A 16615-nucleotide genomic window follows, 5' to 3' on the forward strand; every position below is an offset into this window, starting at 1 on the left:
GTGGCACAACTGCTGCCGATGGGGCTACAGAAGGAGTAGGGGAGGTGTTGGATGCAGGTTGCTGCTCCCTTCCACAGCCCTGCAGGCTCCTTCTCTTCAGCTCTCTTTTCTTTGCAGCAGACAGGTACGGTTTCAAAGGAGTCAGACCCTGCCCATTCATGGGCACCGGGTGGGCAGGAGTTCCCTGAGAAAGCGGCAGTCCCTGCCCCGATCGTTTTTCAGGTACTGGTAGCACTGAGTGTGAAACCCACCCCTGCATGTGTGTGCAAGGGCTGTTGTGAACTGCACAGATTCTGGCTGTTGCTGGGACCACGTTGCCTTCCCAGGGCTGGCCAGGAGCCTATAAACAGGCGGGAGTGAGAAAGTTAATGTGTGCTTCTAACAAAAAACAATTGTCACTCCTACTAAACATGTAGGCAGCTGTCAATAAGTAGCATGGACTAACAAGCTGTCCACCCACCAGCCTCACTCCCTCCTGCCTTTCCTAACAAGCTGTCAACCTCCTGGTGTTCACCGTAGCTGGAATATCTCCCCGGGGCAGCCATAGCGCAGCCTGCCTTCGCTTGCATCAATGCAACATGTGGCGTATGCATATGTTGGCCCTGAAGCCTCCTTGGGGCAGAAGGGGAAGGAGAGGAAGCAGCACCGCAGATGCTAGTCATGTTGGTCCAGACAGGGCTCAGAAGCTGGTGAATGGAATAGAGCATCTTTCCCTGATGACATCGTGGCTTTTTCTAATCCAAATGTGACTGTCTTCTTTTTGAGGTGGAGGTCTTCGTTTACTTAGCACCAAGGAGATGAGCCACTCCGGGAGTCCAGGGCACAATGGCCCATCGACCACCACCCCGAGACTGGAGCTCAGTAAACTTTTAAATCAAACAGACTATGTGACTTTGTGTGTGGCAGGGACTGGACCTAATGCCCAGGAGTCCATTCCTGTCCTACCTTCCTCACTGCTACCCTTGGCCAGATGCGACCCTGGCACTGTGTCCACCTGGCGACTGCTTGCATTTGGTCTTGGGCTTTCAGGGCTGGTTAGCTCAAGGTGATAGAAGAGCGAGAGCTGGCCTCTGATGTTGGTTCATTGCTTGTTACAGTGCTCCAGGGAGTCTGTAGGGCGTTCAGCATCTTCCCAGGGTGCTCCAGATACTCTAAACTCCGTAGTTAGCTCTCCTGGACTCTTGACTATGATCAGAGAGTAGCTCTTTATCCTGGCCCTGGACCAGTAGTGGTCTCTGGCAGTTCAGGAGTGGTCCTCACAGTGCAAAACAGCTGTGGTAGTGCTTGTCCTTCCAGGCTAGCAGGAGCACAGTTTCAGAGGGCTCTGAGGCGCTGCTGTTGGCGCAATGGGCCATTCGTCAGCAGGCTCGTATGGGCACAAACGACTCTGTCCTCTCCGTTTGAGGAGAGACCCCATGTACAGGCTTGTCACCCAAGGTCATCGTGGTGTTGAAATATTGGTTACGTCAGTCTATGAGAAGCCCTCTGAGTTGTAAGACTGTTGTGTGGCGTGTCTTGTGCCTGTGCATCTGCACAGCCTGCGCTGTAGGCTTGGTTTGGGTCTGTCAGGCCAGGTGCGGACCCTTCTGCTCTGAACGGAGACAAAGATTGCTCTGACAAGATGTGGGTCCGTGGGAGCAGAGCAGTGCCCTTGAGACATGCACATAGCCCCATCTCTGAGGTCTGGCCCCTGTTGACTTGCTGGAGGCATTTGGAGATGTTTGGGTCAGTGGGGTCAGGTAAGATCTAGGAATGGCCCACGTGACCTCACGCCTGCTGAAGGGTCTGTTCTGGATTGCTGAGAGAACGGAGAAGACTGAGGGCAACCTCCGTTTGCATCTGGAGGTTTTAGCTGGAAAGGCTGTGGGTTTCAAATTCACATCTTTTTAAATGGTGGCAGGACACCTTCACCTGTTGGTTGATGGTATTTTTGCTCGGTAAGGTGCAAAACACAGGACTAGTTTCCTGTCTCCAGTGCACTGACTCAGTTTCTCCTGTGTGACCTAATTTGAGATTTAACCCATTGTATGTTTTAATACTTCCTTTGTGATCTGTGAGGTCTTGCTTCTCAGCAGCTGGAAATCCTACCCCTGAGCAGGGGGTCTGAGGCCAGGGTTTCGGGTTTGGCTTCGAAGGACTTTTGGGTTTCGACACCTGGGCCAGACAACTGTAGGCTGACACAGCTTGTCATCTTCTGAGGAAGGATTAACCACAGTGGGAAAGGCTTGGCAGAGCTGCAATGATCTTTGTAGGTTTAGGGTACCAGCTGTCCTGCAGTATTTGAAGTAGGTTGTTAAGTCTGACTTATCCCGATCCCTCTCTGCCTTCCTTGGGATTTTGCTTCTGATCCACCGCTCTTCTGTGACAGCAGCCACTTGGCAGCAAACCTACCTCGTGGCTGCAACCTTGCGCTCCTACTTCTGCAACCAGCAGCTTAGAACTGTGTGTGTCTGCCTTAGCAGAGATCAGGACCACAGCAAATGTTTGCCATTAATGTTACCTTTGAGAGGATAGAAACCCTGCAGCATGAGATGGAGAAGTTAGGGATATCCTGGGAGTGTGGGGGGAGGCTGGGAGAGAACAGTGAATTCTGGTGGCTCTCGGGAGAAGCTACAGAGCCATGAAACAGTACAATCCCACAATGGGGACCTAGAGCTGGCCTGAAGACGGTAAGTGTTTTCAATAGATGGTTTTTAAAGGAAAAAAAAAACACCTTTCACCAAGTTCTTTTCTGAATTTCTGTTCCATCTCTTTTTCTTTCTTTTTCGAAAAACTCAGAGCAAACCGTCCTTTACACACAGTGAATCTCTCCTGTCATTTTTCCTCTGTCTTAAGAAACAGAATGCTGTTGATGGTTGAACATTTCTGGCCAGCATCTGTCAGGTTGCTAAACAAGCTGAGGACAGGCTGCGAGGTGCTCGTGGGGAAGAGTTCTGCCTGTCTTTGAGTTGGGGTGGGCTGGAAGTGACCATCAGGGGTTTTGTCTTCTCATGTGTGTAGCCCAAGCAAACATAATGCTTCTTTGCACTTGTATGCTGGCATCTTTCAGGGGCACAGCGGACTGGTTTGGGGTGAGCAAAGACAGCGACGCTACTCAGAAATGGCAGAGAAAGAGCCTCCGCCACTGCAGCCTGCGGTATGGGAAGCTGAAACCTCAGGTCATCCGGGAAATGGACTTGCCCAGTCAGGACAATATTTCTCTAACAAGCACAGAGACTCCTCCTCCGCTCTATGTCGGACCCTGCCAGCTGGGCATGCAAAAGGTGAGTAACCTGGGACAGAGTCAAGGCCATTGTGAGTTTCCTGCACAGTGTCTTTACCACTTTGGCAGCTGTGAGAGATCCCTCAGCTGTTTCGGTGGTAGGCTCAGAGACGTGTTGGTCGTGTTGTGACTATGGTGGTGATTAGATGGGTGCAGCATGTCCAAAAGCTCTCAGCTCGGGCTTTTTGCTGCCATTTTGCAAGGACAAAATTCTGTTGTACACAAAGTGGCCAGTATCCTGGACCCAAATATATAGTAACAGGCCTGGTATCACTCAGGACACTTGCCTAGAGGATCTTTGTCCCAAGCAGAATGCAGGCAGTAGCACAGCTACTGTCCTCATAGAAACCTGGTTATGATTTAGGACTTTGAAAAGTGTCTCTTGCATCGGCGGCACTAACGCTCTGCTCATGGGTCCTCAGAAACGGTTTTGAGTGCCTGCAAAGGGCATCTGGTAGCCCCCTACTCACTACCTTCAAGTGTGACCCCAGGGGACAAGACCCAGTCAAGAACATCAACCCGGGCAAGTGGGGGAACAAATTCCTTCCGAAACAGGTTAGTCTGTGACCTGAAGCCTGGCTGCATCACTGAAGCAGAGGAGAATATTGTGCATCTTTCAATCAAGTTTCACCTTGTTGTGCTCTTTCCTGTTCTCTTACTAGCTGAAGTGTCTTGCAGTTAGTCTTTGGTCACAGGAGACTCAGAAGTATTGTTGGGCTCTATGTGGGCTACATTAAATCAGAACATGGTATCAGTAGGTGTAAGCCCATAAAGCTTCCTGTTGAGTGTACAACTGTGGATTAAAAAAAGCTCGTAAAACATTAGGATAAAGCATAGAAGTCTTATGGAAACCACAGCTGTGATGATGTAAGGACAGAGGCAACGTTTGTAGCTGAAGGCAATATTTTCATTAGGTTGATTCGTATGTTTGGAAGAAGTGAGAGCTTTGGCCTGAAGACTCCCAAAGAAGGGCTTGCAGCTCCTGGAAACTTGTCTGCTTTTTCCAGCTGTTATAACTTAATTAATGGAAGCAGATGTAAATATACAGTTAAGCTTCAGCAGAATACTGTTTAAGTCCTGGGCTGTCCAGTATCAGAAAGGAAACTAGCTGGAGAAAGAGCATGGCTGTTTTCAGGGATTTCTCAAACTCCTGTTCAGACAGCACATTCTCTGACTGTAGAGCTCACTGGCACAGGAGATGAATGAAACCAAGAGCTTAGGAAGGGCTGAAGAAGGTTTGGAGTCTCCTGTGAACGTCAGGAACATTCTGGGTGAAAATAGTCAATACCAACAAAAGAAAAAGAAAAAAAAGAAGGAAAAGAAAAAAAACGGCAGGGGGAGAGGCTTGAGGACTTAGGTTTGAGGCTTACAACTAAGGCTTGGCTTGCAACAATTATTCTGTATCTCCCTATCGTAGAATTGCTTGTTGGTCCATCCAGCCTGGTTCGTGATCAATTCCAGGAGCCAGGCCACCATCATGGTCTCAAGATGTTTGCTTAGAGGGAGGAGGACTTGGTAGGGAAGGGTTTGGGGGTGAATGGACTGAATGGCTTCTTCTCTCGGCAGATCATAGACCCCTTGGCCCGCGGCCGAGCTTTCCGTATGGTTGATGACAATGACGGCTGCAGCATCCCCCACACACCGATCACGCCAGGCGCCACGTCGCTCTGCTCCTTCACCAGCTCACGCTCAGGGTTCAATCGCCTCCCACGACGGCGGAAACGGGAGTCTGTTGCCAAAATGAGTTTCCGAGCAGCTGCAGCTTTGGTGAAGGTACTGTCTGTGGGAGGGCAGGGACCATTCTGGTGGCAGGCTCTGCCCTGAGAGAAGGAGCTGCTGAGCAGAGAGGATGGGGGAGAGCAGTGGTGTAGGGGAAGAAACCAAGCCATCTTCTGTTCTGTTTCAGCCATGTGTCTAGGAGGCAGGATTTGCAAGAAGCAGGGATGATGGCTAGTTTTTGGTACAGGTCTTGCTTTCCCTTGATTGGCCTGGGGGCTTTGATTCTCACAGCCAGCAGCCTCAGAGTGTTCCAGCAGGACCAGTTCAGCCTGCCTGGACCTCTGGGCGGTCCATCTGCACCTGGTCAGCAGTCATGGAAGAAGTACCTGAGGCTCTTACTATTGCAAGTCTCTTCATCCTGCCACGTGTCTGCTTTCCCGGGTCCAGTGACCTTTTTGCTGTGTCCAGTACCACCACTGCGGTTTGGTCAGAGACATTGTACAATACGTGGTAGAGGAGCACATTGCAAGCCTCACCCACACGGGAAGTGGGCACTGTGGATTGAGAAGTGGGGTAGCCCCTGTGAGTCTCACCAGGAGGTTGTCACACATCAGCAGGTCCGCTGTGTTCCACACATGAGCGTGAACCAGCTCAGCACTTGGTCTCCGTGTGCGCGGGCTGGGGCGGCTCCGCATGCGCCTGGGGTTCAGGTTTCTGGCAGTGACTTGATGCCGCTTTCTCTGGCTACAGGGGCGCTCCGTGAGGGACAGCACCCTGAGGAGAGCTCAGCGGCGCAGCTTCACCCCAGCAAGTTTCCTGGAGGAGGACACGGTGGATTTTCCAGACGAGCTCGACACTTCTTTCTTCGCTCGGGTGAGGGGCAGGGCTGTGGTGTGGTGCTGGCCCCAGAGGCAGTGCGAGACTCTAGGTCTGGCAGGACTGTGTGTGGCAGAGAGCAGCACTGCTTTCTGCCCGGGCTGGTGTCTCAAATGCGATGCTGGCTTCTTCTGAGGGGACTTCTGTTTCTCTGCCCAGGAAGGAGTCCTTCATGAGGAGCTCTCTACTTATCCGGATGAAGTGTTCGAGTCGCCATCAGAAGCTGCAATCAAAGATGCTGAGGTGAAACCTCAGGATCAGACAGATCTCACAGGAGGTGCCTTGGACAAAAATGAGCTTGAAAGAAGCCACTTGCTACTGTGAGTATCTTCCTGGAGGCTGCCAAAGCCTAACATGGGGTGGCCAACCCATTCAGAGTGGGACCTCCTGCATGGAGGAAGTCAAGATCTGAGTGCTGTGGGTGCAGAGCTCAAAGAGCAGTGCAATGATGGGATTTCTTTAAACCCAGCTTAAGACCTCCTGCCCCAGCTACCCATGCATGTGAAAGGTGACTCTGAGGCTACCTCTGCAGTCTCTCCAGCAACTTTCAGCCTCACGTGATGCGTTTTGGAGACTGTATCATGCCTTGAGGAAACAAAAGACACTTTAAATCAGCTGTGAGGATGCTGGGGGCCCAGCCTTCGGCTACAGAGAATGTAGCAAAGACGAGAAGGCTGTTGCCATTGCCACAGTCACCAGGAGCTGTTGTCTCGCTCCAAGGAACGGTGTGAAGCATTGCTGAGTGTCGAGCTGGGCTACATTCCTCACTCCAAACGAGAGAAAGGCGTGGCACTGATGCAGAGAGCCCTACAAATATGTGGGTGGTACTGTATTGTATGCCTAGATTTTTTCCACCTGAGTAACTGGTACTGAGTAATTGCTCTGTGTCGTTTCCGAGTCAGCTCTAGCTTAGCTGGCGGCTCACCCCAGCAGAGAGCTCCACTGGGTGTGAACATGGAGCAGACAGGGAGGTCCTTGTTGTGGTTCTGCTGCTCGCGGCCCATCTTGCTGTGTTGGCGCTTTCCCTTCAAGTGTTTCCAAGAACTTGACTCAGTCTTAACATAAGTGGAAGCAGCAAATGGTGGGAGTTTGTTGTCACTCCTCTGAGACGGTCTCAGTCTTCTTGGCTCCGTTTGGATCTCCTTAAATAGTTTTATTGATTGAGGAAAATACATTTCTTTCACACTTCAGAGAACTGTTATCAGAATCAGTCGGGTGTCCTTTTAGGTGGCCAGGTGTTTATTTTGGCATAGGCTGATAGCCCAGCACCGGAAATATTGGGAAACAGCACGTCCGTAACACAGAAACCACTTGAACTCTTGGGGCAAGAGCAGGCTGCAGTGGAATCTGCTCTTTCTGTTGGAGAAGGACTTCCCAAGGGGAAGTTGGGACTTTCAGCTTTATAAAAATGCATCTTCTGCAAGGTGCAATATTGACAATAGCTAAAATTTGACAGCAGTGGTTTTGGCTAAAGAGGTTCAGATTCTCCCTCATCCTGTTCCTTGTCCATACTTCAGAGCTGTCATGATCTCTCCGAGATGCTCTGGTGATCTTTCAGAAAAAAGTTTGTCAACTGGTTTCTTTGGCCGCTTCTGACAACCGTTGTCTTTGTGCAAAAGGGGTCATTTAGGAAGCCAGAGGAGGTAAACTAGACCAGAGCGCGTGGCAGGGACACGCCTACTACAGTGCTAGGCAGTGAGCAAGGGTGAAATAGTAGGTAGGATTTTTTTTTGGTCAGGGTCTGAATGCTGCAGACCTGACCTCCAGACTGCTGTTTAAGAGCAAAGACATACAAAAAACATTTGAATACGATGGAGACTTACAAAGCAGGCACTATTCACCAGTAGCTTGTGCAACGTTCATCACATACTCCATTTTGGTAAAAAAGCCTTCCTTTAGACAGTAATGCTTGGGATTTTTATTGTGTTGTTGAAGCCTAGTTTTGTTGTTCTCCCAAAAAATGCGTGCATCGGTGCAAATAAAGAGAGGAATGGAAGACAGATCATGAGAGGTAACTGGCACAGCTTGCGGCATGTGACAGTGTCACTTTCTTGGTCTGGGAAGCTGCTTGGATTCCTGCTCTTCTCCTCTGTCCGATTTGGTGGGCGTGGGGGTTTGACTTGCCAGTCCAATCACAGTAAAGTGCTTCAAGGGTGGGGATTTCCACTGCTGGGCTAAACTACACTTCAGTTTCATAGCAGAGTAAGAGGAATGAAGTAGAAGAGGAAATAGATGTGCATGAGGCTGCAGATGTGCCCGGCTGCAGCCTCCCCATTTTAACCTGTTGCTGAAACACTTCTTTAAAGCCGTGAGAGCTCCTCGTCAATGGGGCTTAGTTTGGCACAGCTGCCTTGTGCCACCTTCTGCGTGTAGTCCTGTGCTTTCATCAACTGGCGCTGCGTAACCCTTTGAAATACAGCTTTCACTTCAGGGCACCTTGTCTGCCATCAGCTGCTGCTCAGCCCAGCTGTGGTGGGACAGACAGAGGGTCTGCTGACACCAAAGACCAGGGAAGGGCTGGTCCCCATTGCTGTGCCGTGGAGAAGGAAACCATTGCTGTCCTGCTTATTATTGCAGTCCACTGGAGCGAGGCTGGAGGAAGCAAAAGGATGGGGCCCTGGCACAGCCCAAGGTCCGCTTGCGGCAGGAGGTAGTGAGTGTCAGCCCACAGAAGCGTGGCCAGCGCATCGCCGTCCCTGTCAGGAAGCTCTTCGCCAAGGAGAAGAGGCCGTATGGCCTGGGTATGGTGGGGAAGCTGACAAACCGTACATACCGCAAGCGCATCGACAGCTATGTCAAGCGGCAGATTGAGGACATGGATGATCACAGGTGAGAGCTGCAGTCGTAGAAGGGGTCCCAACAAAACTGGGGAGTGATTGATCGCTATTGCCCCTTGGTGACTCAGGCAGCTGCCTCGGGGTGGTTGGGTGAAACCTGCTGCTAAGACCTCCCAGTCTGTATCCCTGAAGTACAGTGCGAACTGCAGCAGACAGCAGCACGTTAGCATCACCGCGCACTGGGAGCACACCCCGCTCCTCACGTTGCTTTGGGTGTCTGTACGCTACCTGGAGGGACTGCAGATCTCTGCCCCACCACCACTGTCCTGTGATGAACAGGAAGGCTCAGGTATCCCTGCCTCTGATCATTCCCCTAAAGTTATTATTCCAGACACATAGCACGCTTTGGCATCAGGCTTATGTGTTCTCATGGATGTTTTCTTGGGAAAGGGTGGCTTGCCCAGTGTAATGGGGGAGTCAGAGTAAACAGGGTCTGTCTGCCAGCAAGACCTTAGGTCATTGCCTTCAGTCTTGTGCATCCCTAGGTGATCCTGGCCCTGTACCCCAGATTCTGCCAAGGCCCCTGGGGAAAAACAGCAGCTTTCCTCCTGTGTTCTGTGAGTAGATGTAATGTGCCTGGGTTTCTGCCTCTGACCTTTTCCCTTTCCCTCCATCCAGGCCTTTCTTCACTTACTGGGTCACATTTGTGCATTCACTCATCACCATCCTCGCTGTGTGCATCTACGGCATTGCCCCTGTGGGGTTCTCACAACATGAAACTGTTGATTCAGTAAGTAAATCCCCCTGATTTGCCTGGAGTGTGACTGTGTCTCAGCCGTCAGCTGCTGTGTTGTAGTCTTCAGCATATTGCCTACTTGCGTGAGGCCTTGACAGTTGGATACTGGGTGTCCAGCCTTGGGGGGCTGCCTGCAACATCTCTGTGAGCCCCCATGCCGCCTTTTCTTCCTCCTGCAGCCACGTTGTTCTTGACATCAAATTATATTTAGCACAAAGCATGGTGGGCTCTTTGCAGGCTCTCGTTGTGTCTGTGCTGGGAACCCTTTCAAACAACTTGTTCCCCTCCTGGTGGAGACCAGAAGGATGTTCATGGCAGGGAAATATTTCAAACCTGAGTTAAGTTTTTGCAACAGTTGCAGAATTTTGCTTCTGCCAGGAGCAAAATTGACCTGTCTGACTTTGAGAGCTGATCTTGAAGCTGTTTGTAGCCTTCTCGCGTGTTGTTAAAGGTCTCTGGGGTACGTATCTCTACAGCCATATCCCCGTTCCATGTAGGGGATGCCCTGGGGAGCTTCTCACCTACATGTCTGACAGCTTTCAGAGCACTGTCACCAGCCTACGCTGCCAGCAGGTGCTGCTTATGCTTCTGAGCTGTGTGAAGCTTTTTGCAGGCTCTCAAGCCACTCCCAGGTCTCCAGGCCCTGGGATTTCCTGAAAGTTGAAGTAGCCAGAGATAGCCAGAGACATTTTAAATGAAATCTTAAGATGAAGGTGCCTACGCCTTGATGGGGGTTTACCTGTCATCCTGGAAAAGAACAGTTTGAGAACCATGTGCCCAGTCATTGGCTGTGGGGATTTCTGTTCATCCTGGGTGCTGTTTTCACCAGCCCCTGCTGCTTGCCCTGCTGACCCTGTGGGCAGGAGCTCATGGGGCTCTCGCTTTCTCTCCTTGCAGGTCTTGCGAAACAGAGGGGTTTATGAAAATGTCAAATATGTTCAGCAGGAAAACTTCTGGATCGGCCCCAGCTCAGTGAGTGCCGTGGGCTGGGACTGTTGGTGGGCTGAGGGGGGACTGTGCACTGCAGCCATGCCACCCCAGGGGCCGGGGCCCTCTGCTGCTTGGAGCTTGGTGCTGGCAGCTGCCATTGGTTTGACTTCCCATGGGGCCCTGCCGTCACTGACCGGGTGCAGCGGTGCTCCCTGCCCCAACCACCCTGCAGAATGGGCTTCTTGGAGGCTGGGATGGACCTTGGCATTCCTGCTTTGCACTCTGTTCCTACGAAGCCAAGCATAGAGCTACAGAAAATGCAGGAGTTGTATGGTGTGCGACAGCTTTCCTGATGCCATTCCCCCTGGGAGTGGCTGTCGTGTCCCAAAGTTTCCTTTCCCGGCCACAGCGCTGGCCTTTCTGGGGCCATGGGCAAGGAAATCCCTGAACTTTTGTTCTGGGCTTGCCTTCTTCAAAGCAAATATTGAGAGTATGCCTGATGTGTGTTGGGCTTCGTCATGCAGGACTTGTTCCTGGTCCCTTGAATCCTGATGGGGGTACCCCTCGCAGTTCCCCCAGCCTGCTCTGCCCTGGGCAATCATTGCCTGCCCCTTGGCCGACCTGAGTGTTTCCATCTCTGCCAGGAGGCCCTGATCCACCTAGGGGCCAAGTTCTCACCGTGCATGAGGCAGGACCAGCAAGTGCACAGCTTCATCAGTGCCAAGCGGGAGAAGGAGAAGCACTCGGCTTGCTGTGTACGGAACGACAAGTCGGGCTGCGTGCAGACCTCGGAGGAGGAGTGCTCGGTGAGTGCGGTGGCCTCTTTCGTGCTGTCCCTGCAGGCTCAAGGCCACTTCTGTTGATGCTTCTCCCACCCTGGGCTTCATGGTGACACCTCTCCTCTCTCCTGCAGTCCACACTGGCCGTGTGGGTGAAGTGGCCCCATCACCCCAGCACACCAATGCTGGCAGGAAGCAAGAGGCAATTTGGGTCTGTTTGTCATCAGGACCCCAGGTAGGTCCTACCTAGTCCAGCTGCTATCCTGGAGGCACTCTAGAGTCAGGCATGGGGACCCAGGCCAGTTGATTGCTGGATGGCCTTATCATCACTATCATGGAGCTCTAGACAATCAAAGCACTCCCTAACATACAGGGCTACTCCACCTCCTCTCCTTCCTCGCCTGTCCCTTCTGAAGAGCTTATAGCCATCCATTGCAGCACTCCAATCGTGAGAGTCATCCCACCATGTTTCTGTGATGGCTCTGGAGACCAAGGGACATGGGGGCAGTAATGTCCCTACCTGCCCCAACGGGAGGCAGAGGCAGTGTGGTGATACTTCTGCTCCCCCTAGGTTCCATTGTTGTTGGCAGCCCACCTGCACAGTGGCTTGTTAGCTGTGGGTGCCTTCCTCATGCCTTTGCCCCTCCTCACCTGCTCCCCGCACGGGCTCCCTTCTTGGGGTACAGCAGTCACATTCCCAGCACACCTCTGCCCCAGAGCCCGGCCAGCTGCTGGGTGCCATGGCACCATGGGCTGATGTAGAGCTGAGACCAGCTGAAGGCCCACCCTTGGGGTTGTGTCCGCCTGGAAAGGAGCCAGCGAGTTGCTGGGCAGCTGCGTGCTCTCGGACGGCTGCCTTTGTGCTGAAGCCGTGCTCTCTGCTCACTGGAAGGAGGCTGCGGCTTTGATCGGCACAGCCTTGGCTGATCTGATGTAGCGTGTCACCAGCCCCTTGCCAGGGACCGAGGGGAGCTGTGGGACCCTTGGGACAGGGACAGTGTGGTGGCTCCCTGGGGGATCCTGCCTGCTGCTGGTGTTCCCTGGCTGATCTCTGCTTTCTGTTGCTGCAGGGTGTGTGAGCAGCCAGCCTCAATGGAGCCACATGAGTGGCCGGACGACATCACCAAATGGCCGGTGAGCATCGCCGGTGGCACAGGGCCTCTATGGGCAGCTGGAATATGGCGTTTGCATCCCGTTGTGCAGAGCCACAGCTGTGTTGGTGGAAGGGGTCTCTGGTGCAGTCTCCTGCTCGTTGTCACAAACATCAGGTCAGGGCAACCATGGCTTTGTCTAGCTCTAGGCTTGAAGCCCTCCAACAACAAAAGTCCCCCCGCACCACCTAAAGCCCTGCTAGAGCCCTGGGCCCTGCCAGGGTAACAGGGTGATGGAGACTGACTCAGCCTGGGCGCTGTTTTCGTCCCTCGGTGGGGCGGAGGTGTTGATTGAGGCTCCAACGGCTCAGGCAGATGGGGTGTCAGTCACCGTCTTGCTGTCAGAGGGAGGCTTTGGGAGGCCCATGTTTCTGGGACTGGCTTCTTCACAAGGGCCTGTTTTGACCTTACCCAGGCAGCAAGCAAAGCCCTGTCTGTCTGACTGCAGCCTGTTGTCATTTTCCAGATCTGCACAAAAAACAGTGCTGGGAATTACACCAACCACCTTCACATGGACTGCGTGATTACAGGCCGGCCCTGCTGCATTGGGACCAAAGGAAGGTAACGAGTTTCACCTGTATGGAGAGGGGCTGCGTGTTGGGGTGAGACATAGGGGGCCCTTCTCAGGTTGTAGACACAGCCATTTGTCCTCCTTGTGCTTCCCACAGCCCAGAGCCCTGCTGGGAAGGGGAGTTGGACAGGGCGCCATGACTGGTCTCCCAGACGGAGCAGGACTCTGGGATGAGCAGGAAATAACAGCCTGAGTCTCCGGTGCAGCAGGGTATCTCGCTCAACTGGTCCTGCAGTTTGGAGGGACTCGCATCCCAAGGGCTTAAATACTTCTGCTGGGGAGTGCTTCACTTTTCCTTGGAAATGGGCAGCTTGGTCCTGACAGGGCACATTGGCCCCAGCATGGCGTCCCTGAGCATTTAAAATGTGAGGAAACAACCTGCTCCGAGTTTGCCAACAAGGAAGATGCTGTTCATCCTCATGTTGCTCCTCAGCTTGAATAGTTACCCAGTGCTGGGGCCTGGCTTTCCCTGCTAGGGAGAAAAATCAGTGCTGCCCCAAGGAGTTTCTCTGTCCCTGAAAGTCATGACGGGATGTTCTTGGCCTAGCCCCCCTTTCCACTCTGTCAGCAGCGGAGGCACAGGACTCCCCCGGCCCCAGAGACGCAGCTTCCCCCAGCTCTGGTGGTTCTTTCTCAGCTGTAACTAGCTCAGCTTCGGCACTTGTTTTGGAGCCCCTGTATGCAGAGCGTTCGCCTGTGGAGGTGACTCGGGCTGGAGTGTGGGAGAGAAGCAAGAGGGGTGTATGGAGAGTGGCACTGGGCTCAAATGGGAATGTGTTAGTGCGCCTGTTGCAGAGACACTACAGCTCCTCAGGGGCAGCTGAAGGCAGCAGTTCTCACAGGCAGACTTGGGATGAGGCAAGGGGGACTGGGTGGCCTGGGAGGGCACAGGATGGTCCACTGTGCCTTCCACGTGTGACTTGTTCCTTGTTTTGATTACTTGTGCCTCCTCCAGGTGTGAAATAACTTCCCGGGAGTATTGTGAATTTATGCGGGGATATTTCCATGAGGAGGCAACACTCTGCTCTCAGGTAAGTGTGGAGTTGGGGGTTTGTATGGCTGCCCTTCTCCTCCTGTTCCCCTTAGCAGCTTGGCAAGATATGGGGACGACTGTGCTGCACTGTAGGTGGGAGTCCTGTGTCCTATCCCACCCTGAGCCCGGGGAAGTTGCTGATCCAGACAGTAGTGGCAGAGCTGGCTGCATCTGTCCCTCTTTGGAGACCAGTTTAGGTCTTGGGCTGGCAGCTGCGAACGCCCAACATAGAACCACTGTGGAAGCAGGAGGAGAATGCAACCTTCCTGCTCCATCGGCGAGCAAATGCAGATGTCTCAGTTGCGCGTGTGTTGGGGTGAAGAATGAGGGCATAGAGCTGCCATGGGGAATGGGTGGGGCCATGTGTAACTTGGTGTTGAAGACAAGGGTTGGGACTTGAGATAGCGGAGAAGAGGGAAGAGGGCCCCTCTTTCAGAGCTAACTGCAGTCTCCCTGGCCTTCGTGAAGGGCCATGCTGGCTGACGCACCTCACGACCCCACTTCTGCCCTAGGTGCACTGCATGGATGACGTCTGTGGACTCCTCCCTTTCCTAAATCCAGAAGTCCCTGACCAGTTCTACCGCCTCTGGCTCTCGCTTTTCCTCCATGCTGGGTAAGCGTAGGTATAAAACTTCCGCTATCTGGGTGGGGGAACCCTGAACCCTGGGATTGCTATGAGGCTTGTTCTGGCAGTTCCTTCCCTGGGGGACACGGTGGGGGCTGAGCTGTTGTCCCTACTGACGTTTACCATGCTGCGTTTGCTGGGAGGGCTATTAGAGGCGTGGGCGAGGCCGGACCGGGAGCTCTCAGCAAAGCTCGTCAAAGAACACCAGCACAGGGGTGACATTCAGTGGCTACTGCTTCAGCTCCTGTACTCTGAACTTGGCAGGATCCTGCACTGTCTGGTTTCAGTCTGTTTCCAAATGACGATCCTGCGGGACCTAGAGAAGCTGGCAGGATGGCATCGCATCTCTATCATCTACCTGCTCAGTGGCATCACTGGGAACCTTGCCAGTGCAATATTTCTACCCTACAGAGCAGAGGTGGGTCTCCTGCAGACTAGGGTCCCGGTAACTTGCCCTGAACACAAGCCTCCTCTACATGCCTGTGCAGAGACACCAGAGCTGGGCTCATCTCTGCGGCACGTGGCTTGTGCAGATTTGTAGCTAGAAGATGGCAGCGCACCATCACCTAGCTGCTGAGCAATAACATCCCGCAGAGTACCCTGGGCTTGCCAGGTGACTGGCCCGGGCTGGTGCAGTAGGAAGGCTGCCTCTCGTAATGAACGGGGGGGTTTGTCCAACCACAGGATAAGAGAGGCCCCTGGCAGGCTGGAAATTGAGAGCTGTAGCTGATGCCAGACACCCTCCACATGAGTGGCAGGCAGGAGAGGGGCAAAGAGCAGAGCTTACCTTCCCCACAGACTGTCCAGGACTGTCCCTGTCCACATGCCACAGCTGGAGAAGTCTGATGTGACCATCCAGCTTCACTTAGAAGACTGCGTGGCAGGACCTGGAGGACTATCTTCAAGTCCTTCAGTAAGGAAAAGTGCATGGTGGGTGGGGGGAGCCAGGAGATTGCCTTCAAGGGTGCTCCACTCTGGTGACTTAAACCAGATCTGTCTTCCTTAAATATAGCATCTGTTCTGGTGATTGCTGGCCTCACACCTACCTTGATCCTAAATCAAACCAGGCCCCTTTACTCCTTGAACCCCATTATAAGGATGAAGTTGCAAGCTGCGGCATCTCTTTCCCAAGAAACACTGAACAAGGAGTTGAATGGTGAATAACTGTAATGCCTGCAGAAGCCAGGCAGATGGGATGTGCCTGATGTTACCTGTAATGCTCTTCTTCTGCAGGTTGGCCCTGCAGGATCCCAGTTTGGGATTCTGGCCTGTCTCTTTGTGGAGCTCTTCCAGAGTTGGCAAATCCTGGCACGCCCATGGAGGGCTTTCTTCAAGCTGCTGGCTGTGGTGCTCTTTCTTTTTGCCTTTGGCCTCCTGCCTTGGATTGATAATTTTGCTCACATTTCAGGATTTATCAGTGGTTTCTTCCTCTCCTTTGCCTTCCTGCCCTACATTAGCTTTGGGAAGTTTGATTTATATAGGAAGCGATGCCAAATTATAGTTTTCCAGCTCATCTTCATTGCACTCTTCTCAGGACTTGTGATTCTGTTCTATTTCTACCCCATCAAGTGCGAGTGGTGCGAGTTCCTTACTTGTATACCATTCACAGACAAATTCTGCGAGAAATACGACCTGGATGCACAGCTCCACTGAAAGGCAAAGACTGGCTTCTCGAGCAGGCACTGGAGATGGACTGTCTTTGCGTTTGCTGTGCCAGTTCCATGTGGACAAAGCCTCTAATCCAATGACACTTCTAACCCTGCCCGTGGTTAATTTAAACTGTCTCCTTAGCACTTGGCAGGCATGTTTTGCCTTATCTCAGAAGACTCTGAAAACAGAACGTTTGTGCCTTGTTCAATTGTATTGAACCTTTTCTGCTGCCATTATTTTTATTACACTAGTTTCAATACTACATTTTTAACCAGAGTTGTTTACTACTGCTAAGGTGGTGATTAAATGGTAAGGTAGCGTTTTAGCTACTGTTAATTGTTCTGCATAGTCTGTGGCTACGTTTGTTACTTTATCTCATCTATGCTGTTCATGTACCAGTAGAATCAATCCTTTTCTAGCACCCAAAACAGTCAGACGCAGATTTG

The 16615-nt window shown here is 52.5% G+C and overlaps 1 protein-coding gene across 1 annotated transcript in view; it reads left to right on the top strand.

Moving 5' to 3' along the window:
* The window catches only part of RHBDF1 (rhomboid 5 homolog 1), a 38474-nt gene extending 21891 nt beyond the window's left edge, over positions 1-16583 (top strand). The window contains exons 4-18 of the mRNA XM_075165998.1: positions 3050-3263; positions 4829-5035; positions 5732-5854; positions 6017-6177; positions 8435-8686; positions 9313-9424; positions 10328-10402; positions 11005-11166; positions 11274-11374; positions 12210-12273; positions 12757-12851; positions 13817-13892; positions 14407-14507; positions 14784-14937; positions 15753-16583. Coding sequence (XP_075022099.1) covers positions 3050-3263; positions 4829-5035; positions 5732-5854; positions 6017-6177; positions 8435-8686; positions 9313-9424; positions 10328-10402; positions 11005-11166; positions 11274-11374; positions 12210-12273; positions 12757-12851; positions 13817-13892; positions 14407-14507; positions 14784-14937; positions 15753-16172 — 2317 coding nt within the window. The 3' untranslated portion in view covers positions 16173-16583. The remainder of the gene's footprint in view (positions 1-3049; positions 3264-4828; positions 5036-5731; positions 5855-6016; positions 6178-8434; positions 8687-9312; positions 9425-10327; positions 10403-11004; positions 11167-11273; positions 11375-12209; positions 12274-12756; positions 12852-13816; positions 13893-14406; positions 14508-14783; positions 14938-15752) is intronic.
* Positions 16584-16615: the final 32 nt, after the last annotated feature.

Source organism: Calonectris borealis, chromosome 16 (genome assembly GCF_964195595.1).
Source record: "Calonectris borealis chromosome 16, bCalBor7.hap1.2, whole genome shotgun sequence".
Classification (NCBI taxonomy): domain Eukaryota; kingdom Metazoa; phylum Chordata; class Aves; order Procellariiformes; family Procellariidae; genus Calonectris; species Calonectris borealis.